General features: G+C 32.8%; 1 protein-coding gene across 1 annotated transcript; it reads right to left on the bottom strand.

Moving 5' to 3' along the window:
- Nucleotides 1-10,291: 10,291 nt before the first annotated feature.
- Nucleotides 10,292-22,687, bottom strand: LOC127724529 (proteasome assembly chaperone 1-like). The gene is made up of 6 exons (XM_052231505.1): nucleotides 22,528-22,687; nucleotides 16,639-16,745; nucleotides 14,455-14,666; nucleotides 12,841-13,039; nucleotides 11,306-11,442; nucleotides 10,292-10,369 (listed from the first exon to the last, which is right to left on the bottom strand). The coding sequence occupies exons 1-6, from the start codon at nucleotides 22,668-22,670 to the stop codon at nucleotides 10,295-10,297; spliced, it is 873 nt and encodes a 290-aa protein (XP_052087465.1). The 5' UTR covers nucleotides 22,671-22,687; the 3' UTR covers nucleotides 10,292-10,294.
- Nucleotides 22,688-22,889: the final 202 nt, after the last annotated feature.

The following is a 22,889-nucleotide window of genomic DNA, read 5'->3' as shown; positions in this document are numbered from 1 at the left end:
TTTCAAAATTATAATCAATTCGATTTTCATAGATTCTGGTACTCAGATGACCGCTTATGTAAAATTCGATGTATAAGTCTAAATCTGAGACTGAGGAAGCCGTGTCTCTTGTTTATTTAGTTTCTAGATTTGGAGAATATATATTAATGGAATTCAATCAGATCAGTTTGGATTGTTAACGGAAAGAACATCATGAATATATCTGAATATGAAAATAATTATCTAGCTTCTTTGATTCCCCTCTTTTTTTGACAAGTGTCTAAAAGAACTTCGTCTCATATGAAAATAAGAAAAGGTCGGCAAGGAGAGGCGCACAGTTCGTTCCAATAGGAATTCTGACAATTTGTTGAAAACGTCTACCTTCAATTTCAACAAATGTGTCGTCAATAAGAAACTCCAGCATACTGATCAGTTGTTCCTCTGTGTGTATAAACATAAGAACATATGGTAAGATTACCAATGACACAACTATTCACCCAGGTTCAAATGAAGTGAATATAAGCAATTATAGGCAACCGTATGGCCTACAACAATGAGAAAATCCATACCGTATATTCGGATATAAAAGGTCCCGACAGGAAAAATATTAAACAATTTAATGGAGAAAACTAACGGCCTAATTTATAACAAAACAATTTACGAAAAACAAATATGACAGACATGAACCAACGATAACCACTGAACTGCAGGCTCCTGACTTGGGGTACATATAGAATGTGGCGTGGTTAAACATGTGAATGAGCGCTCAACCCTCCCCTAACCTGGGACGGTGGTGTAAAAGGACAATATAAGAACAAACTATAAAAATCAGTTGAAAAGGCTTAACTGGTCAGATCGATACAATGTTTTACCTTGTTCACTATTAACAAAATAAGTCATATGGTATCCCAAAGCAATGGATTTATAGCGTATGGTACCATTTTTATATTGAAAAGCATTGTGATTTATTTCTTTTAGGCGATTTTCAATTTGACATGGGAAAAGGTTGTATAAAGCGTTGAACAATCAAAGGTTTTGATATAATTCATTTCAGAGAAAGATCGAGACTTGAGAATTATGTAGACGTTCTTTAGAGTTTTTTAAAATCCACATATGGTTGCACAGTATTTTTGAAGACCTTTCACTGCGGACAGAATTTTTGTCAATGAGGCCCCTCATGGGGGTGTCCAAGTAATCACATAATTCAAAATAGTTTGCCAATATAATCTCATTATCATTAATGATTTTTTTAAACAAGATAACCAAATTATCAAAAATACAGTCCTAGATTATCAAATAATTATGAAATATTTGGTCTGGTAACCAAAGAAACACTATAAAAACGGCCAAGTTATCACATAATCAAAAACCCCGTGAGGAGGCTCGTCAATTTAATGGAAAATTCCTTTGTAGTACATGCAGATTAGTCGTAAATGTACCGTTGTTTGTACGGAATTTTGTGAAACTTGGGTATTCAATAAAAACAATGTGAGAGCAGATTTTCTGGTCATTATATTAGTACGATCCACATACAAAAGCAATTTAATTTGAAGGTTTGTCCACAGGAGCAACACCATGTTTATCGGGAAAAGTGGTAGACATTTCAAAGCTTCTTTGTCTCTTAATATGGACTTTGGTCGATCAATTACTAGTACACAGTTTTTCAACTTTTGGATTCGACGTTTTATCAGAGACTTGATGGCTTAAACCCATTCTGACAAAGTGTCCAGTTCAACTTCTCGTTTAGCCCATGCTCTGGAATAGTCATCAATGGAATCCATAATTATTTTGAAGTTATGGGGTTCCAATTGATTTGGTGGGTTCTCTGACCTTAGGACCACGAGAAATCACCTTTCAGAGATGTCCATGTTGAATTATGTTTAGATCCCTAGTAATGATATAGCCAGAGAGGCTATAAATATAAGGCGAGTGGGAACAGTCACACGTCAGAGGTTTTGTTTTTGGCATTCTCATGCAGTGCTTGCTTGTAGTTGGATACAATAGGAAATTTTGAAAATAAAAGTAGAATTTTAGATGTTACCTATTGTGATGAAGAACGTTGTTACCTCTTTGTGATAAGTTGCTAACATCATAGGTTTTTTAAGTCAATCTATCAATCTCCAAATCAGAGTGCAGCCATCATGATATCGTGCATGAATACTTACCTATCGTTCGAGTGTATGTTTTTCGTGCCCAAATTGCACCCATCAAGGGTAAACTGAAACTATTTAAATCACTATTGGTGGCTTTTCTGTCCAGATTGACATGTAAGGAAGGACAGAAAATGTCAGTATGTCCATAATAGAATTCTTTGGATTGTCGACATAGCATGTCTCACAAATTGCCGTTATGTAATCACCGTATAGATTAGTTGAAAGAAAAATAATAAACTTGAAAGTTGCAACTGTCAACAATGAGTGGTAACCGATAATACAAGACATACGATATGTGTTCTCATTTCTAATATATACCCTCTTTACATTAAATAAAACTTAAATTTCGAAATGTGTTGAATCAATAGACAATTACAGACCACTAAAGTTCTTACGCATTCTATAGCTGACTATGCGGTATAATTTGTGTTATCTTCTATATCATTTAGTCTCTAGTGGACAGTTGCTTCATTGGCAATCATACCACATCTTCTTTTTTTATATGCAAAGCTGTCAACATAATGTTCTATAACATCTAAAAATGAAAAAAAAAAAAGTAGATTTTATTCATAGATAGCACAGATAGTTCATCGAAAAAAAGATAGGAATGTGTGCTGACCCTCTCCGTAAACATGTCAAATGAAGGAATTTAAAAATGACAATCCTAAAAGAAAATGTAAATCAAATTGTTTATTTTTTTTTTGTCAATGAAAAAATTAATAAGCTAAAAATACTTAAAAAGTTTTTGGCTGATCTGTAGTTTTTTTCAGTAGTTGATCTTTCATTCAAGGCGAGTAAATAAAAAGTCATTGAACACTGAGGTAGATCTGTTTGCTTGTCGTCCCCATTTCTTCTTCTCTGTCTTTTTTAATCAGTTTTTATTTATTTTTCCATGGAATAGATGCACTTAAATGAAGTTACAATTTTGAATTATTTATAGTTAGGTTACACCGATAAATGTATAAAACTATTACAAAGAAACTTTTAGAATTTGATAGATCATGGCTTCTTAATTAATACCAATAGAAAGATCTCATCAAAGATACCAGGAATATTATTTTGTACGCCAGATAAAATTTATTTGAGCCCTTTACTATGTCAAGTCATAGTCAAATAATATATACTTTCTTAAATTAGAAATAATTGCATGATACAAACAATCTTATGCAAGATAAACAAAAATAGGGGGGGGGGGGGGGGGTGATACAAAGACAAATTATATGTCGAGAGAAAGAAATACCAGTACGTTATACATCAATTTGATAATAAAAAAGGAAAATGACAAAAACAAATACAGAGAAGTATGAACTGTACTGCACAAATTAACAAAAAACCGTAGATACACAAAGAGGGATTTTTTAAAGTTTGATGCATTAGCATTTGAACTAATAATACTTTATATAAAAGTACACTAAAACAAACTAAGCCCATCTATCACTAGTTGTTAGATGATTGTTTGTTTCGTGGTCGTTTTGCTTTTTTTTTTTTTTTTTTTTTTTTGCATTAGCATTGTCAGTTTCTTTTTGTCTCTATGTCTCTATGTCTGTCCCATTTTCTTTAAATTCATTGAAGATTTGACAACAAAATTGAATATGATTGTATACAAAATTTACCTATACTACGAAGCATCGATTGGACAATAGAAAGAATGAATTCACCTGCGTATATTTCATTTGCATTCATTATGGTATTCCTATTATACACTAGACAATAATTTAACTCAAGTGTATACATAAAAGGATAATCTTAACTGTTCCTCTCCAATGATCACGATGTGATATACATAGTATCTTAAAGTTGAATGTGAGAGGTTTAGCTAGCTATAAAACCAGGTTTAATCCACCATTTTCTACATAAGAAAATGCCTGTACCAAGTCAGGATTAAGACAGTTGTTATCCACTCGTTTGATGTGTTTGAGCTTTTGATTTTGCTATTTGATTAGGGAGTTCTCGATTTGAATTTTCTTCGGAGTTCGGTATTTTTGTTATAATATTTCACTTTTTGAATGGCCACATTGTTTTATCTGATAGATTGCAGACAGTAGAATTTGTTCACCATTTTTTAATTAAGGAATTATGTCATCCAACGTGTAACATGGTTTGACTATCCACGCCAAGATAGATTGAAGATTGATTGTTGCTCTTTTTAAAAACTATATATAAGTACATATACGCACGCGTGGGTCTGATAATTTTTCACTTCAAGTAAAATTTCAAATAATTGATCATGTTAATATCTCGAAATGCTGAAAGTGGAAATGAAATTGATAGTTATGTTACTCTCTTTCTGTCTTAAAACAATTCTTTTGCAAGTGACTGAGGCGATTGATGGAGTGCAAGCGATTGAACTGACTAGAACGATTGAAGGTAAGACTGCTGATGAAACCTTTCAGTTTGGTAATTGAATGAAGATCCCCATATCTGTTCATTAAGTCATATGAAACTTCAAATTAAAAAAAAATTGATGCATATGTTTTTTAACTAAATGGCTAGTTTTTATTATGAAACTTATGTACATATACTTTTTTTCTGAAGAAAATTCTTTAATTTGTCCAAATTATAGGAAGAAATTTACTTTTTTTAATTGTTGGCTTCCCAGACAATAATTCGCCGACTTGTTTTCCGTATGCAGTTACCTCAGCGTGACCTTTCTCGTAAAAATCCGGTGATCGGAATACGCAAGTGCAAAGGGGAAAACCAAATTGGCAGAGAGTCAACAAACGTAAATATCGCTCCGTCATCGAAACAAACTATATCTTATTGTACATGTTATACACGTGCTTACCTCAATATCCATGCTTATTTGTTGATTGTTTACAAAGGTGACAATCGGTAAACTTCGGCTTCAAAACACGACCATCAATTAGCTGCCATATTTTCACATCAACACTGACCGAGTGAAATATGTTTTTGACGATTATACGATATGGATGCGTAAAAAATGATAAAATCGTGCACAGAAGACTAAGTTTATGATATAAGCATGCATTGGTTCAAGAATTTGATTAACATAATTTTTCACCAGTCACTCGTTTCATATGACCTTAAGATACTTACTGTATAATTCAATATTGGTGGTAAAATAAACAGAAAATTAATGACGTCTCATCTTGTATTTAAGGTCCAAGCTGGGGATATTATCAAGACTGGAACATTCACAGACGGAACAAAACGTCATTGGAATGCGACTGCAATACACATTCTGGGGTCACGAAAGTTCATACAACACTCGTCAACAGCAATACACAAAAATAGCCCATTAGTGGGCGGATCTTTAAAGCGATATATGTATACTATACAAATACAGGCTAGTGATATCTGTTGGGCTGTTAATGTTTGATAAGACACCCAATTGCAGGATAAATTTGTTCAACATACTCATCCCACTTTGCAATATTTAGTGAGAGGACATCTTGTATATACCGGAACATTGATTTAAAGGACAATGTTAGCTTCTTTTCATTCTCACTAAAAAGCTCCTTCATATAGTCAGCCTCAAATGAATCAGGGAACAAGTCGGCATGAAGAGGAGCACCAATTGGTTCCCATGGGAGTACCGATTGTTTGTTGAAAAACACGTTCTCAAAATGTAACAAAAAAGTAAAATAACAAAAATCCGAACTCCAATGGAAATTCAAAACGGAAAGACCTATATAAATTGGTAAAATCAAAAGTTCAAACACATCTACCGAATGGATAACAACTGTCATATTCCTGACTTAGTACAGGGATTGCCTTATGTAGAACATGTTGGATTAAACCTGGTTTTATAGCTAGCTAAACCTTTCACTTGACAGTCGCATAGAATTCCATTATATTGACAACTTATATTGACAACAATGTGTGAGCAAAACAAACAGACATCGTGGGGGAAAACGTCAATAAAATGCTTCGCCGAGCACAGCCTGATACGACCGCAGAGGTCGATCCCTGAACAGTTGGGGCAAGTTTGGACACAATATTCAAGCTTGATACTGTCTGAATTTGGATTGTGATCAAATTTTTTACATAACATAGGTTTCTGACACGAATTAAATGAGGTCAATGATCTTAAAAATTTGAAATAGAACATTTAATTTACCAAGTATGGTCTGATATCCAAAATCTAACAACATGGTTAGATTCAGCATATAAAAAAACACCAACAATTTGATTTTAGTTGAAATCAAACAAAGTTTAATTGTGGACCCATCGAACCTTAATATGGACTATATTAAGTCGGCTGTTTTCTGCTCTTTGGTCGGGTTGTTGTCTCTTTGACACATTCCCCATTTCCATTTTCAATTTAATTAATTTGACAACAGGGCCCAAAATAAAAAATCTAAATGCACAATAAGATTCAGCATATCATAGTGCCGCAATAATTCAGTTTTTTGGTGAAATCAAACAAAAGTTAATTCTGGACCCTTTGTACCTCAATGTAGACCAATTTAAAAATGGGGCCAAATATCCAAAATAGTATTACAAGGTTAGAACCCCCAAAAATGTAAGACTTTAAATTAATCCCATTGAAATTGGTAAAAAGATTTGTATTCATTTTCAATTGAAGACTTCTTGTTATTGCGCAATACTGTGCTGTTGCACAATACTTATTTAATCTGTTATATATAATAATTATCACACCCTGTTCGGTGTGTATCTCCTGTCATATCAGTAGTTGTTGCTATTTATATATAAATCAGAAATAATCTATGTAAAAATGGAAAATTTTGGAACCCCCCCCCAAAAAAAAAATTGCGAAAAATTCCCCCTAAAAAAAATGGCAAAAAATTGGAAATTTCAAAAATTTTGAAGAAGATAAATATGAACCCCCCAAAAAAAATTGAAAAAAAAAAATCCCCCTAACTTTTTGAACCCCCCCCCCCCCCATTTTTTTATTTTGAAATTTTGAAGATTTTTTTCTCTTCAGGAAAAATGTACAATTTCAGAGAGTTCCATAAACTTTCACACAATTGTCTAGATACTAGAATAATGCTTGTTTTTGGCCCTTTTATGCCATTTATTTCTAAACGTTAGAGGCAATTACCCCCAAACTCAATCCCAGCCTTCCCTTTGTGATATGAAACCTTGTAGTACAATTTCAGAGAGATCCATACACTTAAACACAAGTTATTGTCTGGAAACTAGAAAAATGCTTGTTTTTGGCCCATTTTTGGCTCCTAATTCCTGAACGTTTATGGCAATTACCACCACTCAATCCCAGCATTCCCTTTGTGATATGGAACCTTGTGGTACAATTTCAGAGAGATCCATACACTAACACATAAGTTATTGTTCGGAAACTACAAACATGCTTGTTTTGGCCCCCTATTCCTAAACTGTTGGTTCCACAACCCCTAAAATCAATCCCAACCTTCCTTTTGTGGTATTGAACCTTCTGGTAAAATTTCAGAGATCCCTTCACTTAAACTAATTAAAGTTATTGTCCGGAAACCAAATGTGTCTTCGGACGCCGCCGCCGCCGACGACGACGACATGAATGCAATATACGAACGCAATTTGTTTGCGGTCGTATAAAAATATAATTTATTCCTAACGCACCCTTGAGTAGGTGGTTAACTTTGAGAACCTGGTTTTGATATCCGATCAAATTGATCAAATTGAGGTTTATAATTTAGAAAGAGGTTTAATCAAGGAATTGGTTTAATGGAGCATTTGAAAGACCCAGCAATATAACGTTGTTTGTAGGGGCACTTACGTAGTTTAGGTATCAAATCCAGTGAAGGAAGATTCAGTTCTTCATCATTGGTTGAAATTCCACAGGAACAATGAAGAGACCGATGATTATTCAGGATTTTCCTCCTTGGTAAATAAATGACGTATCAATACCTAATTCCTTTATCAGACAGTTTATATAATGTGATTAACACACAAAAACGATTTTATATGAATCCGGGTCCGTTCGTTCAAAAAACAGGTTCGCACCCTTTTTATTGGTTTTGTGTTTAATAATCTTATAATCGTGTTTTGGTTGGTGCTTAGTATATAAATATTTGTTTTCATTGTTTCAAAATAAAGTGACATTCTGAAAACGTTTTTTGTGTTGATAAATCTTTAATCATGTCTTGGTAAGTGTATTGCTATACATATTTGTTTTCATTGTTTCTTAATAAAGTGCCTTTCTTTCTTTGTGTTGTCACTTTTAAAACGTTTTTTGTTGAATAATTTTTATATAAATTTTATTCGTAACAACAACAAAAACGTTTGTTGTTTGGGACTTTATCTGCAGGGAAAACAGCATATTTGTCATGGAGTTAAGAAAAGTGTTCAACAAAATTTTTGTCTTTAAAGATCGATGTAGCACGAGTACTCATACCCATTCATTTAATTTTAATTTATGTCAACGACCTCCATTCCAAAAGAGTATCTACGTTGTTTGCAGTTAGCCCATGACGTGGCATTATCCTCAACTGAATCCATCAGTATTATAAAGTTGTGTTTCAAATTGATAAAAAATTAGGCTGACGTTATGTCGGACATTTAGATTACATATTTCACAAAGATGCCTAGACTAATTGGCAATATCCAGGTCGCCAGTGTAAATGTTGCCAGCCAGATGGGGAGCGAGCACAATGTAACGGAACTATGGACAATTGTCATACAAGTGGGAGGTTTAGAGCTAGCTATACAACCAGGTTGAATCCACCGTTCCTTGTACCAAGACAGGACTATGACAGTTATTTTCCATTCGTTCTGTTGGTTAATATAGTCTCACATTTGATTTTGTCAGGTTTTATTGACTTCCTCCATTTTGAATTTACCAGTTTGGTATTTTTCTTAATACTTTTTTCTATTATAGCTTCTGCCAAAAAAAAACGATTATGAAAATACTCATTAAAGGACAATATAAAGAGTAGACTGATGGTTTTAGGGAATTATGATCATGTTGAACCTATAGTTGATCTAGCCTTGATGGTCATTTTTGCTATTTGCACTTTCTTTGTCTAATATCGTGTCTTTCAGGTTAGGTGAGTTGAAAATCCATTTATTTCCAAAAATTTGTCATTTATTTGCAATAGATCCAAAAAGAATGCATGTGATAGTTTCATCCATCTTGCCTTTCTGTAGATCTTGTATTGATAATCACTTTTGCTCTAAACATACCTTTCTACCTATTATTTTCTAGGGCAATAACTTCTGTATTAATGAGTTGTCTGATAATTTCTGTAGAAACTAAAATAGATTCTTCTTGACATTCTGAGTACTGCAGTAACAATTTTGCTATTTGTTATAAAAATTTTTTTTTCAAGATGTAAGACAATGACAATTTATGCAAACACTACAAACTGCTCATAGTCTGAAAAGCCCATATTTTGTGCTCGACCAGTAAAGTTAGATGGGCTGATTCAGACCAGTTGAGACTAAATTTAAAGGTCAAGACTGAGTTGAGACAGGTCCAGACTGGTCAAGACTGAGTCTAGACTGGTCTAGCATTTGTTGAGACCATATTCAGACTATACCAAGATTATCAGGTACTCAATCAGACTTATTAGGTAAAGTCAAGACCAAAGTCAAGTACAGTTAATTACTGTCAATATTATGTCGAGTCTTGTCAAGTAAAATCTGCTTACTGGTTGAGAACAAAATATAGTCGTTTCAGACTCTTAGCAGTTTGTAGTGAAATCTTCTTGTTTTAGGAATGACAGCCAGTCTTGTTGGTTCAATTTACAAATGAACAATTCTTTTTGTCTTTTCTAAGCCAATCAAAATTAAGTAATTGTAAACAAACTTCTATGTAATGTAATTATTCGTAGAAAAAATGGATACTATATACCAAAAGATGCTTCAGCAGAAATTTTGTAAAATATGAGCAATATGTTACAAATCAACAGATAACAATAGACCCAAGTGATGGCAATAGCTCAAATGGACCAAAGATACATGTTGCTAAAATGATTGGTCTGATGGTTATCTAGAACACAAAGAGAGGCAAAAGATACAAAAAAGACATTGAAACTCACAAGTTGAAAAACAAACTGACAAAACCATAGTTAAAAAAAGAAAAACGACCAAAAGACAAACACAGTATACAAAACCAACAACTGAGCAACAGGAACCCCACCAAAAACCAGGGGTAATCTCAGGTGCTCCAGAATGGTACGCAGACCCTGCTCCATAAGTGGCACCTGTATAATTTCTCATGTAAGTACAAACACAACTGTTTATAAATATAATGTATTATGTTTGGTATGTAAATCTACTATAGTCCTCAACATTTCATCTGCCTTTGGATTCTTCTGAAAAAAAGAAAGTAGAATTTGTGTCTGAATAAATGTTTGTATGGTTTTATCAGTATGATACAAAGCTATATAAAAAACAGATCAATTGAAACTAAAGCTCATAACACTTAACTGAATTCAATGAAGCATAAAATAATGGGCAAGAGTGAATTTTTATTATCCAAAAGATGTATCCTTACACAAAGTCTCATGACTGTAGATCAATTAGTATCTGAGATCTGAATTAGACATAAAACTTCAACATCAATATGCCATAAGATGTTGATTGCAGTGACTTACTTTTAATGTAAACTCATGTTGTGCATTTACTGATTTTGTGTCATGGATGGATACCCCATATCTTTTGTTTTTCTATCATATTGTCCTAAATGAACTCTCTTAAAGTTATACTTAAATGTAAAACTTAATGAAATTCAAAAACTTTATTGAAGTCTCTGAATTATGAAATATTGGTCATGTGATTGACATTTGGCACATTGTCAGTCTCTACAACATGCATCTGCACATCAAATAAAAATATGATTACTACTTTCTAAGAAATGGCTGCAGACATGCACACTGTTGTAGATATGCACTCAGGGAGTACTCCAATAATTTTATTGCAATGTGTTCCCTATTAAGACTTTACAGACATTCCTACTATGACATCACAATATCTTAAACCAAAAAGCAAAAGTGAATGTTGTATGTATACTTCACGTGTTACAAGTGTTATACATTTTCGGGTCAAGTGTTGTAGATTTCCATTAGAAATAAAATCTATAATCCCCCTAATCTTCTCCAAAAGTCTAATTTTCATTAAGGCAGCCTAAAAGTTATTCTATACTATGAATAATGGATTGCTTATTGTTGGTAAATAATCATGTACACAAATATATGAATCCACACATAAAACTACTCATATTAACATTTATTCAATACTTATATAATTACCTCAACAATATCTTTGATGGGTGTGGACTGTATCAGGGGTAGAAAACATCTCATGGTAGGAGAATCTACCTGTATACTATCTGTGTAACATACATATAGTACTGCTATTACTTTGTTTACTTGACAATAAGATAAACCTAAAAACAAATAAACATACAGTATATACAAGGTGATATGGTTTAGGAGTTTTGCTGCTGAAAGTAAAATTACCTTTTCATAAGTGTCACATGTTCAATAGATATTGAATAAGGAAAGATAGAGAGCAAAAGTAAGAGAGTGAGAAAAAGTAAGAGAGAGATCAAAAGTAAGAAAGAGAGAGAGGATATATATATAATGAATGAGAACAAGAGTATGACAGAATGACAGAAATAGCTAGAGTGATAGATCTAGAGATGGCAAGATTGAGTGAAGGTAAAAAAGAGAGATTAAGAAAGAGAGTGGAAGTGGAATAGTAGAAAGGGAATGCTATATCAACATAAAATCATTTTCACAAAATCAGTTTCAAGATTTGAAAGAATTGTTATCTTATAATTTTGATTCTAGGCAACCATTTATAAATAGAGTTAAGAAAAAATAAATGGAGAATGTGTCCATGGGACACAGATGATGCCCCAGTTTGCATACAACGTTATAAAGGGACATAATTAGAGAACTATAAAAGTGACACCACCCAAATTTGAACTTGATCTGTTTTATGGTAAATGTGTATAAGTTTTGTAACATTTGGTTGAGGCTAACTAAAGTTAGAAAACAGAAACGAAAAATTCTGCAATTTTCATGTTTATAAAGGAGCATAACCCATGAAAGGTAAAGTGATGACACCCAATATTGAACTTGATCTGTGTTTTGTGGTAATAAGCATTGTGTCTAAGTTTTATAACATTTGGTTGAGGCAAACTAAAGTTAGAGAACGAAAACCAATAGACCACTTTCGAGTTTGTCCGTCACCGGAAAAAACTCGTCAATTATGCGCGCCTTTATGACGTCATTTACCAGATAGAGGGGATAACCTGTATCCCTGCACTATAAACGTTCATCAAGCGTCTTAGTGATCGTCATTGTGCAGGATAAACTAGAAATAATATTCGTTCTGTAGGTACTTAATCACAATTCCCTAATGACAGCAGTGCTTAAAGACAATTATTACAATTCAATTTGCCGAATAATTCGTGCAATATAGCATTATAGTTTTCCAACCACACGCTCAACATTGGAACGGAAGTGATGACGCCCCTAAACGCACGAATGATGTTCACTAAAACCAAAGTTTTTGACGGAAATGCATCGAACTCGAAAGTTGTCTATTTTGGGACATACTCAATGGACAGACAGGATGGACAAGGGTAACACTTAATGCCCCCTTTGCCTAGCAGCAGGGGCATAAAAACTGTATTTCTCTTCAAATGTGAGTGACACATGTACTTAAACAAATATGATAACCAAAAGGTACACTGATCCTTATATAGCTACTTTGTCCATCTTCAACATTGAAATTGAGAAAAGGGGGACCTAACTCAAATACAAAATATACTTACACTGAGCAGGTAGTCCTGTTACTATATTAGGTTGATCAACATAAGGTGCTAATGGAGTTCCTAGATACTTTGTGGACCTCAGAGATCGTAAGAATGGTACCTCCATGTCAGATATAGGTATATCTGCTTTATATTCACTCGTATGAGCTGAACACAATACGGATACATAAGCATCTTCTAAGTTAATCGATGGAAATAACTACAAAAAAATAGAAATATTGAGCACAATCCAATACACCAATCTAAAGCTTTTTAATGAATGAGTTACACCGGTTTATCCTTGGGTCAACCGGTGTAAATGACATAATTGAACAATCCGTTCTTACAGTGATTTTAAAACATGAGCATTGTGACATAGGAAATTAAATGAACAGGAAAATACACGAATTAGAAAGTCTTCTATTTAAAGTTTCATGTTTATCTTGCTTTCTTAATTGCATTATTCAACATTATAGGTACATGTAGTTGCTTATGAAATTTAAACATTTTCATGTTGATTGTACATTATTATTTCAACTTTTTAGTGATGCACACAAGTTCGAATCGAATATGATTATGTTAATATGAAAAACTTTCATTAAATGTCTAAATGTAAAATGTGAATTAAGGAGCTTGTAAGTCAGTGGTTGTGATTTGTTACTGTTTATCATATTTGTTTTTCGTTCATTGTTTTGTAAATAAATCAGACAGTTAGTTTTCTAGTTTGAATTGTTTTATATTTGTCATTTTAGGGCCTTTTATACATGTAGCTGATTATGCGATATGGGTTTTGCTCATTGTTGAAGGCCATACTGTGAACTTACTCTTTCTGTAAATGAGAAGGCTTGTTCTGGTGTAACTGTTATGTTACCTTGACACACTAGTGGGATGACTTACTTGTTCTGTAAATGAGAAGGCTTGTTCTAGGGTAACTATGACAAACTAAAGGAATGACTCACTTGTTCTGTAAATGAGAAGGCTTGTTCTGGTGTAACTGTTATGTTACATTGACACACTAGTGGAATGACTTACTTGCTCTGTAAATGAGAAGGTTTGTTCTGGTGTAACTGTTATGTTACATTGACACACTAGTGGAATGACTTACTTGTTCTGTAAATGAGAAGTTTGTTCTGGTGTAACTGTTATGTTACATTGACACACTAGTGGAATGACTTATTTGTCCTGGTGTAACTGTTATGTTACATTGACACACTAGTGGAATGACTTACTTGTTCTGTGGTAACAGTTATGTAACAGTGACACACTAGTGGAATGACTTACTTGTTCTGTAAATGAGAAGGTTTGTTCTGGTGTAACTGTTATGTTACATTGACACACTAGTGGAATGACTTATTTGTCCTGGTGTAACTGTTATGTTACATTGACACACTAGTGGAATGACTTACTTGTTCTGTGGTAACAGTTATGTAACAGTGACACACTAGTGGAATGACTTACTTGTTCTGTAAATGAGAAGGTTTGTTCTGGTGTAACTGTTATGTTACATTGACACACTAGTGGAATGACTTACTTGTCCTGGTGTAACTGTTATGTTACATTGACACACTAGTGGAATGACTTACTTGTTCTGTGGTAACAGTTATGTAACAGTGACACACTAGTGGAATGACTTACTTGTTCTGTAAATGAGAAGGCTTGTTCTGGTGTAACTGTTATATTACATTGACACACCAGTATTTTTGGACAGTCTTTCTTTCTATATAGGAAGCAGGATTTGTCTGTTGGTGTTTTTTGACTGAGTGTATTAATATCATCTTCATTTAGTCCACTAAATAATCCAGCAATTATTTCATAGTTTTTATGAATAACATATGTCTGTATAAAACCTTCAAAAGAAAAACAATCAAATTAAGATCTCATGTGATACCTTATCCCTGGGTATGTTTTATCAACTGACTACACAATTTTTTCTGTTGAAGGTCTTGGTTTTCTCCATGTACTCTGGCTTACTCCACCAACAAAACTGACACCAATGATGTAGTCAAGTGTGTCCAAAGTAGTCTTAAACAGATAGTTACTCAACAGGTGTCATTAGCTATATATATATATATATATATAGTGGAGCAGTGCAATTTTCCAAGTTATAAAGGGCATAACTCTCAAACGGTTAATTACATACTGCCCAAATTTGAACTCTGCCTGTGTTTTGGCTTTGAGCATTGTGTATGAGTTTCATAAAATTTGGATAGAAAAAACTTTAGAGTGCGGACACAAAAACAAATTGCAATTTTCCAAGTTATAAAGAGGTATTACTCTAGAACGGTAAGTGACATATTGCCAAAATTAAAACTCTGTCTGCAAATTTTGGTTCTTAGCATTGTGTATGAGTTTCATAAAATTTGGATGAGTATAACTTAAGTTAGAGTGCATAAATGAAAATGGGACGAATGGAAGGACAGCCTGTCAAAGGTAACACTAAATGCCCCCTTTGCCTACGGCTCGGGCATAAAAAATATGCACAGAGCAGCTACCACCACTTTTACTTAGAGTTGGCTTTAATGTGTTTTCTGCATTTATTTTCATTCAAAAAAAGTGTTTGTGTTAGATATTTTGTCCTGTGTAAATCATTCACAATTTGTCTTAATTCAGATCTGGAGCTAAAGGATTTTTTTTATTTTGTGTAACTTATAAATGTCTCAAGATGTGCAAATTATTACATATTATTAAAGGAAAATGAAGAAAAAAAATCTTTTCACATTTGCCATCATGCCATGTTTGTTAGACATGTTAGAGGAAACTTGAATGGTATGGAAATACTACAGTGTTCGGTCAGAGCTCAGATATCGATATAAACAAAATTGTTTTTGCCTCTGACTTTGTTTGTAGAAGTCAAACTATGTATGTATAATGATAAAATGTGTTTACAATTTTGGACTTGTCTAAGTCAGAGCATGACAGACTTGAGGTTGATTTGTGTTTCATAAAACAGGATGGAAACACTTTACTTGACGTTATATTCCGCCAATATAAAATTTATTTTACCAAAAACACAACCAAATAAGGATTTCTATATCTAATTTATATATTTAAATACATTAGGTTTTGGCCATCTTACTTTTGACCCCATTAACATAAAATATTATATAAATACTATCCAACAAAGAACCGTTGACCAGGCTTATCAAATTATGAACTGTTCTATCCGTAAATGTGAAAAACTAAATTTCTTTTGTTAGACTCAAAAAATTGGAAAAAGGCCCCAATATATCGATATATGTAAATTTAAAACTGACAGATCAGTTTTCAGTAAATTTAAACTCAGTACCCATTCCCTAGCAATTGAAAGGGGGTGTTATACCAACATTGAAAGAAATCAACGCATTTGCCTATCCTGTAAAAGGCAAGAAATTGAGGATGAATACCATTTCTTCTCAGTATGTCCATGCTATATATCATTGAGGGATGCCTATATACAAAAAATTAATACTAATCTTAATTTCAATTTTATTAAATTGCAATCAGCTATAACACTGAGGCATATGACCACACTTTTGAATAGCAGTTTACCAGTCATTATAAAAATCACCACAAAATATATTAATGATTGTCTTTTATTGCATGTATTGAGGACATCTGTATAATTTTAACCTTTTTATATGCATCCTGTTTTGTTCATGGACATTTAGATGATTAATAATTAGTTAACTGTCAATACACACGTATTTGTAGTCTTCTTTTCGTGTGATTACCACTGTCACTCTAATTCAATTATTGTCAGTTTATTGTCTCAACTGTTTGTATGCCATAACCATTTAATGTAAATGTGTTTGTGCAAATAAATATTGTCTATTGTCTAACCTGTAGCTGCTGGTCCCACTGCTATAATTAGTATTTCACATGGCAATTTTCCTTCTGATTCTGACATACTCTGTTTAGCTGCTCGGGTCCATAAGGCTGTTACTCTACTGAGAAATAAAAGATAAACAATTAATAACTAAAAGATACATATATATATATACAGTACATTTTGAGTCTTGCTATGATGATAGTCGGACATCTGACATGTCCGACATCTCATCTCGGACATATGTCCGACAGTCATAAATTAAATGATTGACAGGTACAGCTACTACATGAACCCTTTCATCCTTAATCGCCACTGAAAGACAGCACGCGTTTATCGGTCTGTTACGGTTGAACGCTTTTTATCTACCTGTGTTGATCAGTAAATGGATTAATACATGATTATTATCTTGTCGGATGCAATTGATGAAAATGATAAAGATGTAACTTTTTACAATAAATTTTAGTTTCTTCGTCATGTTCGTGTTATAATTTGTTTTTGTTTTTTTCTGTTGTTAGCATTATCTTTCAATCTTGAGATTACTTTTTTACAATTCGTACTATCATGACTATATAACTTATCATTTATTCATCAGTCAGGGGACTTACTTAAATGAGTGATTTTCTAAATCACTGATTCAAGTATCATTATGTCCATAAAGGTTGGAAGTAAGAGTTGTCTTTCTTTAATAATCACCTATTTAAGTAGTACAAATTAATCACTAGACTAAGTGATTTAATTTTATTGTAGCTTTAAATATAGAATACTAATGATCCAGGGACTAATTATGTTGCTAAAATTATCAGAACCAACATCTGTGTTGATAGGATGACCCGGTCATGTCAGGTGATGACCTTGTACTAAATCTAGGACAATGACATAAAAATCACTTGTTTAAGTATCATACCTCAATTTCCTTCCAAAAAATCACTTCTTCAAGTATCATTATTTTAATAACCCCCTATAATTTCAACACCCCTGAACAGTGAAATTTTGATCGCGAACAGTAGAATTTTATTACATAATCTATAAGATGAAACCTTGTATTTTACAGGAAAAATACTCCCACTGCTCGGAAAAATCTGTTAAGAAAGTATCAGTTCATTATGTCAAGCCATTTTTATAGCATTTTTTCAACTAAAATAGAATTTGCAGCTAAATGATTGCATCAAAGGCATAAACCTTGCTGCTTAAAAGAAGCAAAAAGTTAATGTTTTTCAATTTTACTAATGAAAAGATATTATCTAAATCTATGTGTTTAAAATTTTTGGTAAAACTACAAAATCACAATTTGCGACAAAACTTCGAATTTGCTACTTAAATGAGTGATTTCAAAATCACTTATTTCAATAAGTCCCCGGACTGTTTATACAAATGAAGATAAATACATTGTTTTCAACCATTTATTTATAAGAATAAGGATCAATACATTATTTTCATCATCACGTAGAGAAACATGCATATACTGTTACATGTATATTGTCTTTTTTTACGTTTTATATATCAATAATATAAATGTTTCCTTTTTGCTCATTCATGTTGGGGAAAGTACACAAAATTGTGTACCTAAAATATTTCATGAAATTCTGCAATAAAACATGTGCTCCAAAAGTTTGTTACAATCTATAAATACTATAACCGTGGGAAAAATTGATATGCATTGCGGCAAAACATATATGTCATGGGTGCCCACAATTAGATAATTCCAAACTGATGGATATTCAAATGAAGTTAAAAGATTTGTTCTGATTTTATTACATTTCTATAGTGGTCAATCAATCAGCTATAGGTATTATATATTTAACATGTTTAAACAATGTGAACAATCAAAGTTTTGTAACTTCGGGATTAAAATATAAATTCACTTGTGCATGTTGTGTAAATAATTGATATGAAAACTTTTTATTAGGTCCGTTTGTATTAATGAAAATAAATCATGCAATTTAAAAATGGATAAATAACTTTTAAATTAAATACTTTATGTACATGTACTTGTTTCTGATCCTTCAATTCTAAAATAGCGTATAATACATGTAGCGATAAAACCAAAGGTGTTAAATTGACACAAGTTGTCAATCCCCATGTAATTTAATTTATGACCTGATGTAGAACACATACATCGTAGTTGTATTGATTTTCGATAGTTAATAGGTGAATTTCATTTCATACAATATGTACCAGTGATTTTTTTTTCCTGTGAAGTGACAAAAAGTCGCTTGGATTTCCAAAATCATAGTTCTATTCATATATCATGTATATTGTATATATATTTATAACTATAATTAAGTTGTCCTGAATATGCAGAATTTGCCACTGGCCGTTAAACAAACACCCATCCATCCAACTACAAAGTCTATACAATGTGTACCAGTGATTTATGTATTAAAAATACAAGAGAAAAACGATACATGATTATAATTATTTATTTTACAGTTAAAAAAATTAAAATATACAATCAACAAAGTTAAACAATTTGACAACTTAATAGGCCTATGATACTAATAACACAATAAGATCTCATCGCCGGTATTATTCTATTTCGAAATATGTATTACCTCTCTCTTGTGTCGCATATTTTATATAGATCATTTTATTGCTGAAAGTGTGATGTAATAAACTAAGTTGGGATACAACTTTGAGATGCTCCCTCTCAGGTAAAAACTGTATTGTATTGTATTGATTGTCCTTGATTGACATGGACAATAGACAGACAATAGGTATCTACACAACTATAGGTGAGTTAAAGGGTTTAACTGAGTGGACAGTATCAAAGCAATTCAGGTGTGTGTTTATTTTTACACCTTCTGCAGAAAGGAAAAAAAATGCCCATCAAAATCCAAAAAAAATTATATCGTTGAAACACAAAATGCATTTAACTTTTATATATCTAGTGGATGCCAGGCCTTAAAACTTTTCCAACTGGACAGGTAAGTCTGTACTCAGAGTAGTTTTTGAGGTGTAAACACAGCCATTTTTGTCCATTTGTTATGATGAACCTTAATACAAGTTAAATCTCAATAGACTGTACAATATCAGATGCAAATCTGTTAAAATGTAATCAACAAACAAAGATCATGCATATATATATATATATATAAATGTTAAGAACAATATGACTATGGCCGAAGCCTCTCGAAAGCGGCTGAACAGTCAAGCTCTTTAGCCATTGCCTGGCAAAGCCAGAATTGTCAGAAATATTATTATTAAACAGGTTGGGGACAAGTCAGGAAATGTGGGGTATTCCCTGTTTTCAGGGAACACCCCAGTTTTCTGGTGTTAAAAAACCCCCGTTTACAGGGACTTCCTTTTTTTATTTCAATTTAAAGCATGAAATCTACAAAAGCGCACATTTTAACTGCGTCAGTAGTATTTGTAAATACTTAAAGTATTTCAGGAACAACAAAACATGAATAAGTGAAGCCATGTTTTTTTATAAAACTCAAAAACATACAAATCTTTTGTTTAGGAGTCAATTGACCAAGTTGCATGCTCCAGGTGTAACTGACCATAACTGAATTATATTCACTTCTATTGAAAATTTCTATTCATTGAATTTAAATGCCCAAGTGATTAACTTATCTTGTTGTCATCTCATAATTGATGATCAAGGTATGAATTGGTGAACAAAGGAATTGTTTTGTTGTGAGTTGAGCATCAAATTAGACTTGAAATAAGCTTGATTTTTGGTTTCATGTCGATCCGGCCCCACGTCGATCCGGCCCAAGTCGATCCGTCCCACGTCGATCCAGCCCAACGTCGATCCGGCCAATATTTAAAGTCGATCCGGCCCAATAAAAAAATATATTTATAAGGAATAAAAATAAAGATATATATTAATTGTAATTCATAAATGTTTATGAATTTTATTATAATGTAAAAGGTGTACGGTAAAAAAAAATTGGCCTTTGACAAATATTTTCTTTAGATGAGTTTAAAACAACTATGTTGATTATGTTTTCATTACAAGTTTTCAAGATTATTGGGTATAATTATAATAAAAACGTATATAACAGAATTTAGTACAATCAACAGACATCAACATTAATCAGCAGTAATTAGCATTTTCTTTCAATTGACTGTGATCTTAACAAGTCTTTCATCCTGTGTAATAACAAATAGTTACATACACAACGGTACAAGCCGATCCCCAAGCTGATACATACAAACTCCACTTCTACAAGATGGTTCCAGCGCTCATCAAGGAAGCCAAAACTGTTTCGAGGCAGGTGCGTCTGGTAGATGAACAGAGTCTTGCCCGTTGTCAATGCACCAATTATCAACGGTCACAGGGTCGCCTCTCTTCACTATGGGAGCAACTTCAAGACGGTACCATCACCACCTTATTCTTCCTTCATGCCGTCGGACACATGTACGACATTCCTGTGCTAGACCCAGAACCAGAAGAAGACACTGACAGCGAGTGATTTAATTGACATTGAGTGAACTGTATGACTTGTATTATGTTAGTGCGGCTACAATCTATATGTTTATATAACATTTATTTATTAAATGCTTCATGAGTATTCTTTATGTTTAGAATAATATATATATAGGGCGTTTGTTCTTGGTGAGCTAATCAAATTGAACAATTATAGTGCTGTTAGTTCTATATATTATATATGTACTGCGTATGATAGTTACTGTATATGTTATTGTAGTGCTGCAAGTGTGACCCCTTTTATATTATGTAAGTGACAGTGTAACTGTTAGTGTGAATGATTTAAGTGTTATATATATTTATGTGAGTGTCAGAGATAGTGTGTTTGTTAGTGTGTATGAATTTATTGTGATGATATTATATTTTAGAGAGTGAAAATGTGCATTCAGTGTAATTATTTTGTTATTATCTTGCAATAAAGAATAATGGATACTCATATAACTTGTTTTTTTTTATCTACACACAACTATTCAAAATATTGTCAACTTTAAAAAAATATATTGACTATATTCGATATTACAAAAAAAAAGAATGTGTTATAGAAGCCTCTGATGTTACCTGAAAAAAAATATACAATTAATTATTATAACACATAACACCAAACAAAAGATCAAACTATAAAGACCTTGTTGATTACGTAACTTTAATCAATCAGGATTTGATTGAATTAAGTGATTACGAGTGGCATTACCTTAGTTCACAATCATCAGACAATTGTTGAATAAACAAACCAATTATAGACTAATGATTTGATTAAACAAGTCATTATGATGAGTTAAAATTTATAGGTTCCATTGGACAGTAAATATTTATTTAGCTATTCTGTGTGTGAATTAAATAAAATAAAAATCGCCATGACATTCAAAGTTATCATGGAAAATAACTTGATATTAATATGTTGAAGCTGCTATACAAACAGACACAATCACACTCATTTTCGTATCGATTTAAAATAATTCTTTGACTGGTACTCCAATACTTCACTTACCTGTTGTCATCCATCATCGATACTTTTTACAAATTCCATTTATACTGTTAAAATTTGTCACAAAATCCTCCAAAGTCAATATAGTTTATTCATATTTTATTATGGGGCCGGATCGACGTAGGGACGGATCGACGTGGGCCGGATCGACTTGGAACGGATCGACTTTGGGCCGGATCGACTTGGGGCCGGATCGGTTTGGGGACGGAACGACCGGATACCTGATTTTTGAACTAATAAAAACACTTGCTATCATGAAGCATTGTTATCACATGTAGAATGTGCGCTTTTGTAGATTTCATACCATAAATTGAATAGGAAAAAAGAAGTCCCAGTATACTGCGGTTTTTAAACACCAGAAAACTGGGGTGTACCCTGAAAACGGGGAATACCCCACTTTTCCTGACTTGAGCCCAACCTGTTAAAGACGACCTGGATAATTAGTAACAGAACTGAATTTTCAACTATCTGAATAAAAACCTTTCAAAAAGTTCGGATTCGCTGTCGTTGTCATCGTCTTCTTCAACTGCTCTAGAAATTACTGGGAGCACTTCTCCAAAAAATGTTGCCATGCTTTGTAATGTTTTTATATAGTGATTTTTTTTTCTTGTCAATATACACATAAACTGGCTTATGAAAAACAAATTAATGATTCAGACTTTTTATTTTCATTTAAGTGTCAAGGTCATTGAAACCTAAGTTAAATACTTTGGCCTGACCTCCCTGCTACTACCTCTATAACTTTTATTTTGTGGCAAAACTTTACTTCTATCAATATATTAAATTGTAATCGAAAAATACAATAAAAAAACACTTTATCTCTATCACATCTGTTTTTAGAG

This window comes from Mytilus californianus, unplaced genomic scaffold (genome assembly GCF_021869535.1).
Source record: "Mytilus californianus isolate M0D057914Y unplaced genomic scaffold, xbMytCali1.0.p SCAF_14, whole genome shotgun sequence".
Lineage (NCBI taxonomy): Eukaryota > Metazoa > Mollusca > Bivalvia > Mytilida > Mytilidae > Mytilus > Mytilus californianus.
The sequence above is the reverse complement of the archived record's forward strand: the minus strand, read 5'-3'. Positions and strand labels throughout refer to the sequence as shown.

Coding starts and splice junctions, on each gene's coding strand:
- LOC127724529 (XM_052231505.1), bottom strand. CDS start 22,670: ATGTGTATATTGACAAGAAAAAAAAATCACTATATAAAAACATTACAA. Junction 16,746..22,527: donor GAATCCGAACTTTTTGAAAG/GTTTTTATTCAG, acceptor TTTATTTCTCAG/TAGAGTAACAGCCTTATGGA. Junction 10,370..11,305: donor CCATCAAAGATATTGTTGAG/GTAATTATATAA, acceptor TCTTTTTTTCAG/AAGAATCCAAAGGCAGATGA.